Source organism: Pipistrellus hanaki, assembly GCF_964339955.1.
Source record: "Pipistrellus hanaki genome assembly, chromosome: 3".
Lineage (NCBI taxonomy): Eukaryota > Metazoa > Chordata > Mammalia > Chiroptera > Vespertilionidae > Pipistrellus > Pipistrellus hanaki.
In genome coordinates this window covers 120,197,593-120,213,194 of record NC_140505.1, presented here as the reverse complement: position 1 = coordinate 120,213,194, position 15,602 = coordinate 120,197,593, and the positions used below count along the sequence as shown (strand labels likewise).

Here is a 15,602-nt window from a genome sequence, read left to right as displayed (position 1 = left end):
GTTTCCATGGCCACAGCCATATTGGTTGGGTTTATTTGCATCCTCGCTCCTGATTGGCTAGTAGGCTTGGCTTGCGAGTGTAGCATAATGATGGTTAATTTGCATATTACTATTTTATTAGATAGGATTATAAGAGAAAGTTTATTTAGAAAATTACAGAGATCTTAGAAGTGAGCCAGCAAGCTCAGGAAACAAGTTACAGAAGCCAAAGGGCCTCTAGAGCATAGGAGAGTTGAAGGCAAAGGTAAGGAGTCTGGGGGAAGGAGCGAGGGAAGGGAGAGGCATGGCTGTGCTCCCCTGAGGGACAATGCTCTTTTTACTCGTTTTTCACAGCTTTGCTCTCTTGGGCTCTACCTATCCAATTCTCCATTCTTGAAGATCTTTTTGTTCTTAATTATGGCTCCTTCTCTTGCAATGTCTGTCAATGGCTTCTAGTCTTCATCCTCACTATTAACATCAGCTAGGCTAGCCATGGGTTTTCTGTTTTTTGTTGTTGTTGTTGTTGTTGTTTTGTTTTTTTTGTAGTCATTATTATTAGGGCTCTCTGCAGACCTGGGAGAATTGTGTTTCCCAGGTAGTAAACCAATGATTGTTAAGATCCTATGGAGCAGATGATTCCCCAAGAAGCAATAAATGCTTTAACATCTCTACCTTGTCTTCACATGCTATCACCATTTTCATAAGCTTTAGGTTAACTGCTTCTTAGCAAGGTACTTGATTGCTCTAACTCCTAGCCTCCTACTTGACCCTGGAATTTAGATAATTTAATTTGTGTGTGTGTTTCCGTTTCAAATTGTTGTCTTTAGAACTCTGCATTTCCAATCTCTCCACAGTTAAGTAACTTTAACTTTAGTCCAACCATTTCCTTTGTTTGATAATTTGGTTTCCCATTCCTGACCCCAACCAATAACCCACTTCCTGACTAACCACAGAAAACACCGAAGTTGTTTCTAGCACACTCCCTTTAGAGTTTTTTTTTTCTTCCATGTCACTTTAGTACCCTTTCTCAGGTATCAGTTCTATTTGAAACTCTAGCTGTATACCTTTTCAATTCTGTAGAAAAAATTTCATTAGATTTTCTTAGTAGAATCAAATGTATCTAGGGAGAGAAAATTAATAATCTGAACTCCTTTCTTACATTATGTCAGTATCTTTAATAAAAAACATATACTGTATTCTATGATGTCTGTTACCTTGAATTAATTTTTAATTTTTATTCACTTATGTTCAATATCCTCAAAAAGTTATAAATTTGATGAAATAGTCATGTTTTTAATTTCACTAAGTTACTAAACTTGTTCCATGGTATTAGGAGCTCAATGAGGTAGGTACTTTTTATTAAAATGGTTCCAAGGGTATATTGTCTGGAGCACTAGACTAGGTAGTAAGAGCTGGGAACTAATACCTTTAACCATTATTAAACTCATCTCTTTTTTTACATATATATATAATATGGAGTGTGGAACATTACATGATCTTAGATATTGTCTAACTCTGAAAGTCTGTAATTTTAAAAACATACATGCATTTTATAGTTAACAATTAATAGTATATGTTTTGTAAAAAATAAAAAATAAAAGGTTGTTTGATATAGGCTTAAATGTTGGAGTGTCATAGATTCAGTATTACTAGATTTGAAGTAGATCTTAGAAGTCATCCAGTCAAACTATCTTTCCAATGCTTGGATCCCCTCCACAACACATCTTCCTAGTATTCACCCAGCTTTTGCTTTATAATTTACCTACTTTTCAGTAACCAAGAAAGCCTTATCTCAAAAGCCAGCTCTTTGGATATCATTCTGACACTTCTTACATTGAGATGAAGATAATCTTTGACTAACACTTTGGTTCTAGTTTTGTACATTCACTTAACAATGGAAAAGCCAACAGCCCTTCAAATATTTGCAATCAGCCATACTTTTGGGTCAGCAAGAAGAATAAACACATTCATCTATGTGTCTATTCCTCACATGAGTTCAAGCCTGTACATGAGTTTAATCTTCCCCTCTAACCTTCCTCCAAGGTTATGATATGCCTCTAAAAGTGCAGTAAACAGAATGGATACTATTCCTTGGCTGTTATCTAACCACAGTGGAGTAGCATAGAAAAGTCTTTCATCCCAATGCTATGTCTATTAATGTGGCCTATCTTTATTGACTAATATATTGACTTTAGAGTTACTTGAAATTTCTGACTTTTTCTTAGAATAATGTTTAGAATCAAATATTTATGAGCTCCCGTATTTTACACTTTAGACAGTATTTATGAATAAGTCTATTTCTTAAATTTTGTGATTCATAACCATATTAGTAATCCATAAATCATATATCTGTGCTGTTGAAATGTTCATGTCCAAGCAATTAGGGGATGTGCTGAACGAGGAGAGAGAGTCATAACCAACCCATGAGAGACGTTGAGCTAGGTGGCATCACTCTGTTAATTGGCATTATGACAGCAGTATTCCTCAACCAATTATAACTGCCACATATTTTTTCCATCATCCACACCCCATTTTGACATCTTGTCCACTACCTTTCCTGTTCTGTTACAGAACAACTTTGTCAATGAAACAAACAAGGTTTGTTTGACATGGCTATTTTTAACACAGCTTAATTTGCTTTGTTTCAAAATAGATTAATGCTTTCTGATAAAATTAAAAATCAAGCCAGTCAGGTTTCTAATTACTGATGCATAATCCTGATTCTTGAGTTTCAGAACCCCTGATAGTAGCTGTTTGGACAGGACAAACACAGGATATAGCAGGCAAACGTTCCTGGGCCAGAAACAGGCAGAAACAGGGGTGCCATTAGGGGCGATCATAGTGTAGTCACATTGACTGGTCTGAAGTTTACCTTTTTAACCTGGATTTTCAAATTGTTACATAAGGCAAATAACACCCCTTTATAAATATTCTTCTCTATGAATTACTAAGAATTCCTTCCTTGTTGTTTATTATTCCTTATGGAACCAAGTGAACATTTTCATAGTTTTATTTTGACAGTTTCATTTCTCCACACCATCTAGCATAGCTACTCTCAGGTTAATTTGTATTTCTCTTCTTGTATGAGATAAACAGTTCCAAATCTTAGGATATGATTAAAAATTTTGACATGGTTCTTGGACATTATCATTCCTCAACACATTGCTTTCCATGTCATCCTTTCTTATCTTCCGTTGTCATTGGTAGGACAAAGAAAAACAAAAGAGAAAACTGAGAAATAGAATGAAATAAAAAACAGATGGACACTCAGCCATGACTGTAGTGAGTAGCAGTAGAAAGTCAAACACACATACTTACGGAGCTGCCCAAGCCGAGCTTTTTCTTTTTTACCAAACAAGCGTCCTATCGAAGACTTGATGCCCTTCTTCTTCGGGGCCTTGTGAAGAGAGTCTTGGCTGCTGTTGGCACTGCCAAGCCCGAGGCTGTCTGGCTCCAGGGAGGCAGCTAAACTACTGCAAACCACAAAGGAGGGCAAATGCTCATTTTAATGCAACATCCACACGATACTTAGACAAGACTTGCTTCCTTTATAAATATATGAAAGGAGAAACACATGGACTTTGAAGTTTTCTCCCTCTCTGCCCACCTTTCCTCTTAATCAAACTGAAGTATGGTTTCACATCCTAGGGCCCCGAGCCTCCAAATTTTCTCTAAAAAATTTATTTTTGTTCCAAATGATATTTTCCCTTCTTTTTTTTTTTTTTTTTTTGTACAATCTCAAGCTAATCAGTAAACATAGGTGGCTTTATTAACTACATGTTAAATGACCTATTATTTAGCACTTGACCCTTTACCTATTTTTTTTTCTCTGAGTGCTTTTAAAATCTTAAATTTAATAACATATGATAAGAAATTTAAATATATCCAACAATGAAGTTTAACGGATGGTTTCACTGAATTTTCATCAAGCATTCTTTTTCTCAGTTTTGGATCCCAATTCACTCAATTTAATATCATCTGGATGGGATTCAGAAGTAACAAATCATATACCCTAGTGATTGTTGTATACTTTTTCTTGTAGTCCTAAGGTATTCTTTGATGTACATGATAAGCTGAAATGACACTTAAGCAGTTGGTCTAGGTTCCAATCTTGGTCAGGGTATTTGACACTGTATTAATAGGAGAAGTTCAATAGATATTGCCCTCATTCTTTTTTATACAGCTATTCAATTGATAATGACATAATACATTATTTAACGTTACTTACTCATTTTAATTAATTTGAGTTCACAATCCCTAAACTCAAAATCTATTGCTTTTCTTATGTGACAATATAATTCATGTTTTTGACAGTGAAGGAAGTATCTATTTTGAAGCATTAGAAATTAAAAATAAGCACAAGAGAAATAGTGCTTGCCAGAACAAAAAGCTCTGGTTTCAAAAATATTTGTTGTAAAACCTATACTACTTAGAAGGCAGATTCTTGAAGTATTAATCATCATTATGTTCACTTATGTCAATTAGGTATCTAGAGATGTTGCAATTATTGACAGAAAAAGGACATTGCAGTTAAGATTAAATTGCATGCTTACATTTATTTATGTCATTAATTATTATATAGCTCTGCTTGCAATTTTTTAGGTAGATGGAAAGGACAATATAAAATGTCATTATGACAGATGGTATATTTCCCAATATAACCTTATCTTTTCCTTTAATATTTTGTAGAATTTGTGTGTGTGTTGTGTTTCTTTCTAGGAACTTTCTGCCTGAGGAGCAGCAGCACCCAAAGGGTGGTGTGCCTAGTCTGCTAAAGGGAAATGGGGCATAATCATGGACTTTTCAGACCTTAATTACTATTACACTCCAAGGCAAATGTATAGTCTTGTCCTTGGTGGGAGCAGAATATGCCACCTTGGGAGGTACCACTTTGGCCTGCGGATTATTTTAAGCTGAAGACAGCCGGAGTCCAGCACTCCCAGGAGAAGCTTTATACCTCCCCCATAGCTACCCAAAAGAAATTAGGTCAGGGCCTGTACCAGTAAGAGAGCTATTAAGTGAGAAAACTTCTTTTATCAGAAGGACTTCTCTTCTTCTTAGCTCAGGCTAGTATGTAAGCCTCAATATAAGACCGACTGCCAGGGAATCTCTTAATTTTATGGGGCTCCCATATGAATGAAATATGTTGTTTTATCCTGTTAATCTGCCTAATGTCAATTTAATTTAGAGCAGCCAAAAAACCTAAAAGGAAAGAGGTAGAAAGTTCTCTGCCCCTACATCCTAGAATCCCTGTAGTTTTTGTTATTCTTCCTAATAAGTTCCTCATATAGCCCGATTCTATTTCAATAGAAAATATACACCAAAAATAGGAGATCTATTCTTTGTTTTCTTCTATTAAATTTACTGCGGTGACATTGGTCAACATGATCATATAAGTTTCAGATATGGGTTTCTATATTACAAGACCTGTATAACACCAAGCAAAGTCAAATCTTCTCCTGCCACCATATATTAGGATCTCCTTCTCCCCTGTCCCCTTCCCTCTGGCGACCACCACACTGCTGTTTGTATTCACTAGTTTCAGTTTTATATCCCACATTTGAGAGAAGAGCTATTCTTACAAATATTGGCTAATAACAGGACCACAAATGTAAAGTTAATTTTAAAACTAAAAAATTGATCTCAGAATGAAAATTTGTTCTTTTCACAAATATTGTGAAAATTGTGATATTGTTTCTATCTATTTATTTCACAAGTTGAAATATATATATTTTATATATAAGAGACCATCAAAACTGAACGGATGATCGAACAGGTTGTGTGGGGCGACTAGGCCAGTAGGGGGGTTAGTGAAGGGCAACCAAATGACCAAACAGCAGACTACATGGGTGATCAGGCCAGCAGGGGGGGTTAGTGAGGAACAACCAAATGACCAAACAGCAGACTACATGGGGTGATCAGGCCAGCAGGAGGGTTAGTGAGGGGCGACCAAATGACCGAGAGGCAAGCTGCGTGGGGCAACCAGGCCCACTGGGTAGGCAGTTGGGAGGGACCAGGCCAGCATGGAGGGCAGTAAAGGGTGAACTGGCCAGTAGGGGAGGGCAATTAGGGGCAACCAGACCTGTGGGGGGGGCAGTTGGGGGTGGCCAGGCTGGCAGGGGGGACAATAAGAGGCAACCAGTCCAACAGGTGGGAAAGTTGGGTGTGACTAGGCTGGCAGGGGGGGCATTTCGGGGTGACCAGGCCAGCAAGGGTGCCATTAGGGGTGATCAGGCAGGCAGGCAGGTGAGCAGTTAGGAGCCAGTGGTCCCGAATTGGTGAGAGGGATATTCATTTGCAGTCGGACATTTCCCTAAGGGTCCCAGATTGGAGAGGACTGGAGAGGGTACAGGCTGGGCTGAGGAGACCGCCCCCTTCCACAAATTTCCTGCACCAGGCCTCTAGTGTTACATAAAATTTTAAGCAGTCTATCTGACCACACTGAAAGGAAGAGAAATGTTTTCAGGAGGAGCGTGGGCACTGTGTTCTGTGCTGGGAGAGCCATACCTTCTGGCCTCATTGTGGTAGGACGAAGGAAGGGTGTGAGTCATCCTGATGGTCCTAGGGGTCGGGGGAGGGGAAGTTTCACATTTAATTGTTGCTTTATCCTCCCGACCGTCTTCTTCCACCACTGCAATCTACAAGCAAAAACAACACATTCAGGTGAACTTTTTACATTTCAACTGAAATGAATAAAAATGGAGAAACATCAAAGCAAGGCTATCTGAGAGAATCTAACACAAAAACAATAATAAAAAAAAAACCTTGGGGCATATAGGTTTTACATATATAAATTCACATTGTTAAAGAGTATTAATTTAATAACTCTTTAAAAGTGTAGACAATCCAGTTACAGTAAATATGGACCTACTACAAAAAATACTTGAGAGTAAATAAATACCAAATATCAATATGCAGGTGTTATGGTCATAAGTAGCTAGACGGTATTAATAATAGGAAAGGAGCAAAGGGGAGGCCACACATTATAAGCATGGTCACCTGGGCAGCTTTACCAGGAAGCTGCAACTTCACGCTCCCCAGGGAACCACCTGTCCATTCCCTGCAGTTCACTGGGGGAAAGGATCCAACAAAGGGGAAGATGGGTGCTTGTGCAGTGAGTGAAGTCAGCGTGACATAGCTTGCTGTCTATCTAACCTGAGAAAAATTACTGGCTAGAGATAGGAGCACTGCAAACACATGAAATTCTGAAGGGTTAATGGCTAAGCTACCAGGTATAATCCTCTCTGTTGTCCTCTTGCCAGCTCTTGAGCTCTCTCACTAGGTGACCCACACTCACCTGTGTGCTAGCCTGCCAACTGGCCTAAAGCAGCAACATGGCCCGCCCATGTGGACCCCACATGCAATGGACTGCAGCTGGGAACACAAGCTACGCTAGCCAGATCCCAGACTGGACTGTGCTTGAATATGGAGCAGAAACTCTGGGCAGTGGCTCTAATCCTAGCCCTGCTGGAAGCAAGACTGGACTTTTTCCATGGCAAGAGAGAAAAATGGAACCTGGGAAACAAACCTAGGTGCTTTAATCCCTAGGAGCTTTATTTTGGAATCTATTTAAATACACCAGAATATAAATAAGTTACTAAAATTAGAGCAAATTTACTAAAAAATACATAGTCAGGCTATCATAGCATGGACAGCTTTTCAGTGGGGGACTTTTGAAGTGAGAACACAAGCTGTCAAAATATAACTTTATCAGATTATGTTTTAAATTGCTCACACTAAAGAAATGTATTCAGAGTGTTTAAAAATGAGTTATAGTTTAAATAAAAATACTTTATTTTTAAAAGGACGATAATAAAAGGTTGAAACATAATCCTTTCAAATTGTTTCATCTCACTACTTGCCATGAGAAAATTGGCAAAGGCAGACAGAAACCCCTAAGAAGATGAGGTGGAAGGGATTTCCTTAAAGAACACTGTATTTCAGAATCCAGAACAAATCCTGATTGCATACATTTTGACAGAGATAGAAATATAGAGCTGTATTAAAATAAGACTTTTCAATAATCAAGCTATTTGCAAAGGTATGGTTTTTTTCCTCCCAATAATGCCATATTTACTCCATAGCATCATTGTGCATTAAAAATACACGTGGTGATAGAAAAACTGTGGAAAGCATAGCTTAAAGAAATAGTTGCGAAAGTTCTGATGAAAAGAATTCTAAATATGGCTATAGCAAGAGTTTTAAAGCTGTGTTCTCTTTTTATGTCTATGCAATGTCTTGCTTGTTTCTACGTTAAGTTATTTTGCTTAAATGTGCTTATATATGATGGAGACCTCATGCTTTGGAGAAACTTAATGAAATTGTTTTTCAGTGCTTTTGTCATCCAAGCTTAGAAGATTCTCAATGGTTTAGGCAGGTATCTTCATATGATTTTCTCTCTCCATTTCAGCTAACAGTGTCACCCAAAGAACCTTGGTTAAGAACTATTTCCAGCATTATATCAATGCTATGGAAAACGCTTTCTGAACTCACATTCCATTTCAACTCATGAGGTGTGTTTCCATACTCTTCCTAACATGTATTTATGGTTCACAGTCCATGTTCTAACCACCATTGTTTTCCACTTTGTTTCTGCGAAGCATGATGATTTCTGCTCCCAGATTTTCTCCCGAAACACATTGTTATAAAATAGCCTCCTCTCTTCGATCTGCCGGTCAAACTATGCTGACTTTTTGAATACCAGCTTTTAAGAACACTGTACACAAAATGTTTCTCTGAATAATGCTGAGTGCTCACACCATATAAACAAGATTGAAGAGAAAGGCTTTGAAATCAGAGCTGGATTTGAATCCTGGCTTCTTCTTTGTGGTAATTACGTACTACATGTTCTAACTAAGAATAAATGTCTTCATCGATAACATGGAGGTGATGATTCTTAATTTAACGTTTTCTTTTGAAGTGTAAATGAAGTCATGCAGGTAACTCCTTACCATGATATGCAACAATTTTTAGCTTGTAGTCTTTCCATAACTTACCTTTCTTACCAATCAATCACCTGTTCTCTGAATTCCCTGAGGCTGAGTTTCTGAAAAGGATCTTGCTTTCTAATTTTTCTTTCTTTACCCACTGAAATTTTACTCAGATTTTTTTTTCTATGTTCCCAGCATTGGAGTCCATTTTATTCCCTATTTCAATATTTATGCTTTTGATCTTGTTCTGAACAGGAAAGCAGTGTATTAACTACATTTGTATATTTTCTATATTCTTGATGCTCTGGCACCTGGGGCCATCCTGAGCCAGGAGAGATTGCCTTTCACAGGGCTAGCTCAATCCCAGAGAAAGCAAACCACTTCCCTGGAGTGGGCCTTCCACATGAAAATCAATCAATCCAGATATGAATCCCACACCATCTTACCTATCTGCTCTTACACTCCAGGAAGCAACATTCCTCGGCCGTAATCATCTGGGTCAGGCATTCGACAACTAGAGACAGCCTCTCTCCCAAGAGCCCACCAAAATTATTCAAAACAGCCGATCCTAACCCTACTCGCCTTATTTCACCTTCTCTTTCCTATAGAATCCATAATAAAGCCTCCTGCCCATGCTTTCCCCCACTCTCTCTGTCTCCGGACCCACACTGGCTCCCCTGTGGCTCTACATCGCATGGTGAGCCCATCCTCTTGGAAAAATTAACAAGTCAACTTTCATTGCAGTTGTCTCCTGACCTGCTGGGCTCACCATCCCTGAATAATAGTAAAACCTACATTTGCTATTGTTCTAGTAGAGATAGTAAACTATATATATTTTTTGTACCAACAGTGCTCTACGTCTTCGGTAGAAAATCAGGATACTTAGTCCACATAATCTAATGATTGACCCCAAAAAACATGAGAATTTTTTTTTTAAGACATTTGCTCTTATGGTCATGTTTAAATAATTCAATAATGCTAAAATGCTTTTACTATTTCTTTTTTATATTACTATAGCATTTAAACTACAAGGAATATAACTTTAAAGCTTTCATTTTTTTTTTCAAAAAAAAAAAAAACAATATTCAACTAGCAGTCATAGGAAAGTGTTTACAGTACCTTTCTCCGGTGTTTCCTTAGATCGCTTGGCTGTGATGGGCAGTAATAAAAGCAACATAAAACACAACTAGTTAATGATTATCATTTAACCATCTGCACGTTTAAATAGTATCTATAATTTGACTTTGTTTTTTTATTCCATATTTTCCTAGATAAACTTGTTAATATTTACTTGTTAAAATAATTATAAGAGCACTCCTCTTGGAGGACACTATAGAGAGGGAACTTCCTGGGTGGCATGGGTAGGGCCTGTCACCTGTGCACAGGCATCAGCTAGGAGACAGGGGCCCCAGAAGCATAAAGCACAAATAAAGCGAGCGAGCGAGCCAGAAATAAATATGGAACTAAACCCTCCCCATAAAATAGAAACTGCTATGGAAAGATTGTGTGAAAACACATATTCAGTCCCTATACATAGTGTTTACAAACACTGTTTTTTGCCCCATCTGTGCAGAGCCTTCGGCCTCCCTGGGGCAGGCGGGCTGTTCCTGAGAAAGCTCAGTCTTCCTGGACTCTGACGCATCCCCCTTCCCAAGCGCCACAAGCTCTGACCTCAGGATAACATGTTTCTGGAGCTGCTATTTTCTTGTCAATGTCATAAAGAATTAGTTTTAGGATATTTTATAAAGCTAATTCTTTATGATTCCATATGAGCCTTATTCACTTAATTTTTATCTTTGTTGCTTTTTCTTATGAAAATAAAATGATTTTTTGTTAAACGATTCCATTATACTTTACATTTTATTTGTTATTAGAAAATGGGTAGGTTTATCCCACCCAGTGCTCTAATTAGATATTGCTAACATGTCGTTTATGCTTTTGTATTAGTAGTGAGGTAAAAGTGGATACACTAACAAAAATAAATGCAACAAAAAACAATAAACATGATTGCAAAACATATAAACATAGACAACCCAAACAATTACAATGTATTTGCAATCTACATTCTGTCCCTAAAATTTCTAATGTTTCTTTGAATATTTAAATATAAATTATACTCAACAATATTATTTTTCTTCCACTATTTTCTACATGTAAAAGAAAATCTGTTTCATTATTGTTATTTGTTGACAAAGTTTCAGGAGGTAAAAAGGACATTCTGAATTTCATTTCTTGTTTTTCTGGGTCAGATATTCAACATTGTTAACCCTCAGAAAATGTTCTAAGTAATTTTAAGTACTGAAATTATAGTGTGCTAATGTTCATTTACCACTGATTTATTTATAAATGACTACTCAAGAAAATTCATGAGAGCACTGGTACCCCTGTCAAACACACAAATGCCACATCTAAATATTAAAAAATATTTTATCTAATTACTATAAAAATAATAACACTATCAAGGATTGTAATACTAATGTTCATGAAAATACTTAAAAGTTCAAAACACTATGTTGTAAAAATGTAAGTAAATAATAGTAGTACAGAAACAACCAGTTTCCTTGCCTTGAATGCTGACTAAATTATGTTCTTTATTACTTAACTGTAGTTGACAAGTAGGTCATCGATATGCAGCATGTACTAAACAGACAAAAACTAAGCCAGAGACAATGTCATTCTAGTTAATAAAATCACAGGGATGTCTAGATTTTTAAAATAAGTAGATCATAATGTAGCTCAGTTACTGCCTTAGTATATCTTAGTACATTGGCTACAATTTTGCTCTGTATCTGGTTGGAGTTGGTTCTGATTGGTTAGTCTTTTTTTCTGAATGGCTATTGTCTGTGCTTCTGTTTTTAATATTAAGCATAGAAGTCAGCAGAGACTAGAGGATTCACTGGCTTAATATCTTAAGGAGACAAATGTTTCCCTTTTTTAAAAAAAAAAATTCACCATTTCTCTTCTATAGATTTTATTTCAAGGAAGTCCCATAAATACAAAGTTTGGTGTGGGCAATATTGCCTCACCATATAAATAGTTTTCTATCTAAGTTCTCAATTGCATAATCAAAGAAAGAGATACCTACATTTATATACATTACAGAAATGTCATCAAGGTAAAATGAAAACTTAAAAATCAATTACTTATAAGGTAGTTTTCATCTATATAATTCATTAGCCATATCGCAAATGATTGCAACATATTTATTTAAAAATGTCATTAGAAAGTGAATTAAACATTGTGGCAATATATTTCACACACACACACACACACACACACACACACACACACACACACATTGTGGACTTTTATAGAAGTTTCACAACCTTCTTACCAGAAACACAATATACATTTCAGATTTTTCTGTAGTGTGATTAATTTATCCTCCATTAATTCAGTTTGTGCTGGATTTTACAGTGTATCAACTATTAATTTGCCTATTTGTCTTTTAATTAACCTGTTCTATTTACTTACTATATAACCTAGGGAAAATTACACCTATGTAGATTACACATCCTCATCTCATAATGGGATTAATAACTGTGCCTACCACATAGATTGTTGTAAAAAGAAGAAACCATAAAGTACACAGAAAGCCCTTAGCCCAGTCAGTATCAACTAATGTATCATTAATCCTAGTGGCAGCAAAGGTTCTCTGGACGCGTCAGCATACCAGTGTCATGACTCCCATCCGATCCATTTCCCTGGCAGGGCTTCGCGGGGTGAGCTTTGGCGTTGAATGTCCACTGGGGGGCGACGAGCTGGCCAGTGAGGACGCGGTGACGGAGGCAGTGATGGAGGTCCCTGGGTGGACTCGTGCTAAATTCAGGCCTTCCAGGCTCACACTAGCTACTCTGTTCTCAATTTCTTCAGCACGTAACTCTGTAGATTCTTTTTCTTCCTGAATGAGCCTGAAAGATACAGTTTAATTTTGATCCATTATATGCCCTGATAATGCTAATGAGTCAATAAAAATTCTGTGAATATCTTATGTCAAATCTATTAGTTTCATCTTTTTTTTTTTCCCCTCTCTCTAGGGAAGATAATTTTCATTAAATCCAAGGGCTTCCTGGCTGAAATTTAGAAAATCGCTTTTTAAGTGACACATAATTCCTCTCCACTTCTATATTATTTAACCTGAAAAACTCCTTGCCTGCATAACTAATTTATGCCATTAATCATAAACTTACATTTGAACTCCTGCACTGATAAGTGAGTTTTAGAAACTCAGATTCCAACAAAGTTATTAAATCTTACCTCCAACCCAATAACAAAGTGTAATTGGTAAAATCCTAAATAAATGGTCATTCATCATTTTCATTTGGACAAATAAATGACCAAGCCATTTTTCAAACATTAATGTTTAACCTTTAAATAAACACCATGCAATTTAATAATGTGGAGATGTCCCTAACTGGTTTGGCTCAGTTGATAGAGCATTGGCCTGCAGGCTGAAGGGTCCGAGGAGGTTCCATTCCAGTCAAGGGCATATGCCTGGGTTGCGCGCTTGATCCCCAGTAGGGGGCGTGCAGGAGGCAGTCAATAAATGCTTTTCTTTCAGCATTGATGTTTCTCTCTCTTCCTCTCTGAAATAAAAAATATATTTTTTTAAAATGTGGAGATGACAGATGTTAGATAACTATAAAATTAAACTGTTGCTATAGATCCTTTTGAAATGACAAAGCTTAAATAGAAACAAGCTTCAAGAAGGTATATATATTAGCTATACAAAAACAAAAAAGAAAGAGCTTCTGCTAGGTTGAATAAGTTCCTATTCAAGTTGAACCTATACATATTTTACATATTGTTATAATGAAACCATGTACCAGTCTAGCTTGTTTGAAAAAAATGGGGACAGAAACCTCCTGAGAAATTTCCTTTTACCTACAAATGGCTTATTGGGATCTCCAATGACATATAATCTTTAACCTCAAAGTTATGATCATTGAAAGTTTTCAGAAGACAGTTTGGCAGTTCCTTATAAAATTGCACATAACCTTATAATTTGATTCAGTAATCATGCTCCTTAGTATTTACTCAAATAAGTTGAAAATTTATGTCCATATAAAAACCTATACATGGATATTTAGAGTGTCTTTATTTAAAATTTCTAAAACTTTGAGGCAACCAAGATGTCCTTCAATAGTAAATGTATAAATAAACTGGAATATTAGTCAGCACTAAAAAATGAGTTATCAAGGCATGAAAAGACATAGAAGAGCATTAAATGCATATGACTAAATGCAAGAAGTCAATATGAAAAGGCTACATATTATATGATTACAACAATATATGGTACTCTGGAAAAGGCAAAACTATGGAGACCGTAAAAAGAGCAGTGGTTGCCAGGATTTGGGATGGGGAGAAGGATAAATGGGCAGAACACAGCAGATTTTAAGGCAGCGAAAATACTCTTTGATACCATATTGATAGGTAGATGTCATTATACATTCTTCCAAACACATAGAATGCACAATAGCAAGAATAAGCCATAACTTAAACTATGGACTTCAGGTGAATATGATGTGTCAATTTAGGTTCATCAGTTGTAACAAACATACTACTGTGATGTAGGGTGTTGATTATGGGGAAGAACATGCATGTATGGAGTTAGAGGAAATATGGGAAAATCTCAGTACTTCCCCTCAGTTAAATTTGCTGTGAATCCTAAACTGCTCTAAACAAATATAGTCCAATAAAAATATTAAAAAGCAAATTTTACCTTAGTTATGTTTTACTTACATAAAAAATTAACTTCTGCTACTTTGAAGTTTATTTTCATGGGTGCACTTTAACTTGAATCAAAGATCAGAATCTAAAATAAAGGCTTTATCAAGTATCAGACTATAGCATCATTAATGCATTAAACACAAGCCAATGGAAAAACTTATTCCTCTTAAAAAAATGAATTGTTTTGTACATTAAAAATGTTGGTGGATAATGACTCCAGAAAAATCTGGTGATGTGGTTCTGTTGTTCAAAGAATTTGTAGTTATTAATGCTAGTATTCTATTAATTATAAAGGAAAGTCAAACCTAAAGAAATAAGTCTAGTAAGAGGTACATCAAAGTTTAGTCAAACAGAAAATCGAATGTTGCCTTGATGTTCAATTTATTTGGAAAAAAATACATGTCGATTCATGGATCTTTCTAATCCTGATGTAAATGTGGAAAGCAAATGAAATAACTAAATAGATTCCCTTTAAAATGTCCTAGAGTGTTGGAAAGGGATTCTCATAGGAATCATAGACAAGCTGAATGAATAAATAAAATGACAAAAGTAAATTGGACCAATAGTAGCTAACTATAGGTGAACAGGTTGGTGATGATTGCAGTGATAAATGAGTTTTAAGTAACTTGATCTCTTTCTTTAAGAGAATCAGTGAGTCCAGCGATGAGTCTCAGTGGTTGAGCACCGAGTTTGATTTCCGGTCAGGGCACATGCCCAGTTTGCAGGCTTGATCCCCAGTAAGGGGGCATGCAGGAGGCAGCCCACCAATGATTCTCTCTCATCATTAATGTTTCTATCTCTCTCTTTTTCTCCCTTCCTCTCTGATATCAATAAAAATATATATTTAAAACATAAATTTAAAAAAAGAGAATCAGTGAACTGAAAGAAGCCAGAGAAAAGGATTTAAAAGAAAAATATTTTGTGAAATAATTAATCTGTGAAATAAGAAAAATTCTAATCAGA

At 36.3% G+C, this 15,602-nt stretch overlaps 1 protein-coding gene across 16 annotated transcripts in view; it reads right to left on the bottom strand.

Moving 5' to 3' along the window:
* Positions 1 to 15,602, bottom strand: part of PPFIA2 (PTPRF interacting protein alpha 2) — a 421,613-nt gene that overhangs the window by 56,618 nt on the left and 349,393 nt on the right. For all 16 annotated transcript variants that reach the window (XM_084878850.1, XM_084878843.1, XM_084878856.1 and 13 more), the window contains 4 exons: positions 12,583 to 12,820; positions 10,029 to 10,058; positions 6,487 to 6,617; positions 3,298 to 3,452 (listed from right to left, as the gene is read on the bottom strand). In XM_084878850.1, the coding sequence (XP_084734976.1) occupies positions 3,298 to 3,452; positions 6,487 to 6,617; positions 10,029 to 10,058; positions 12,583 to 12,820 (554 nt within the window). The remainder of the gene's footprint in view (positions 1 to 3,297; positions 3,453 to 6,486; positions 6,618 to 10,028; positions 10,059 to 12,582; positions 12,821 to 15,602) is intronic.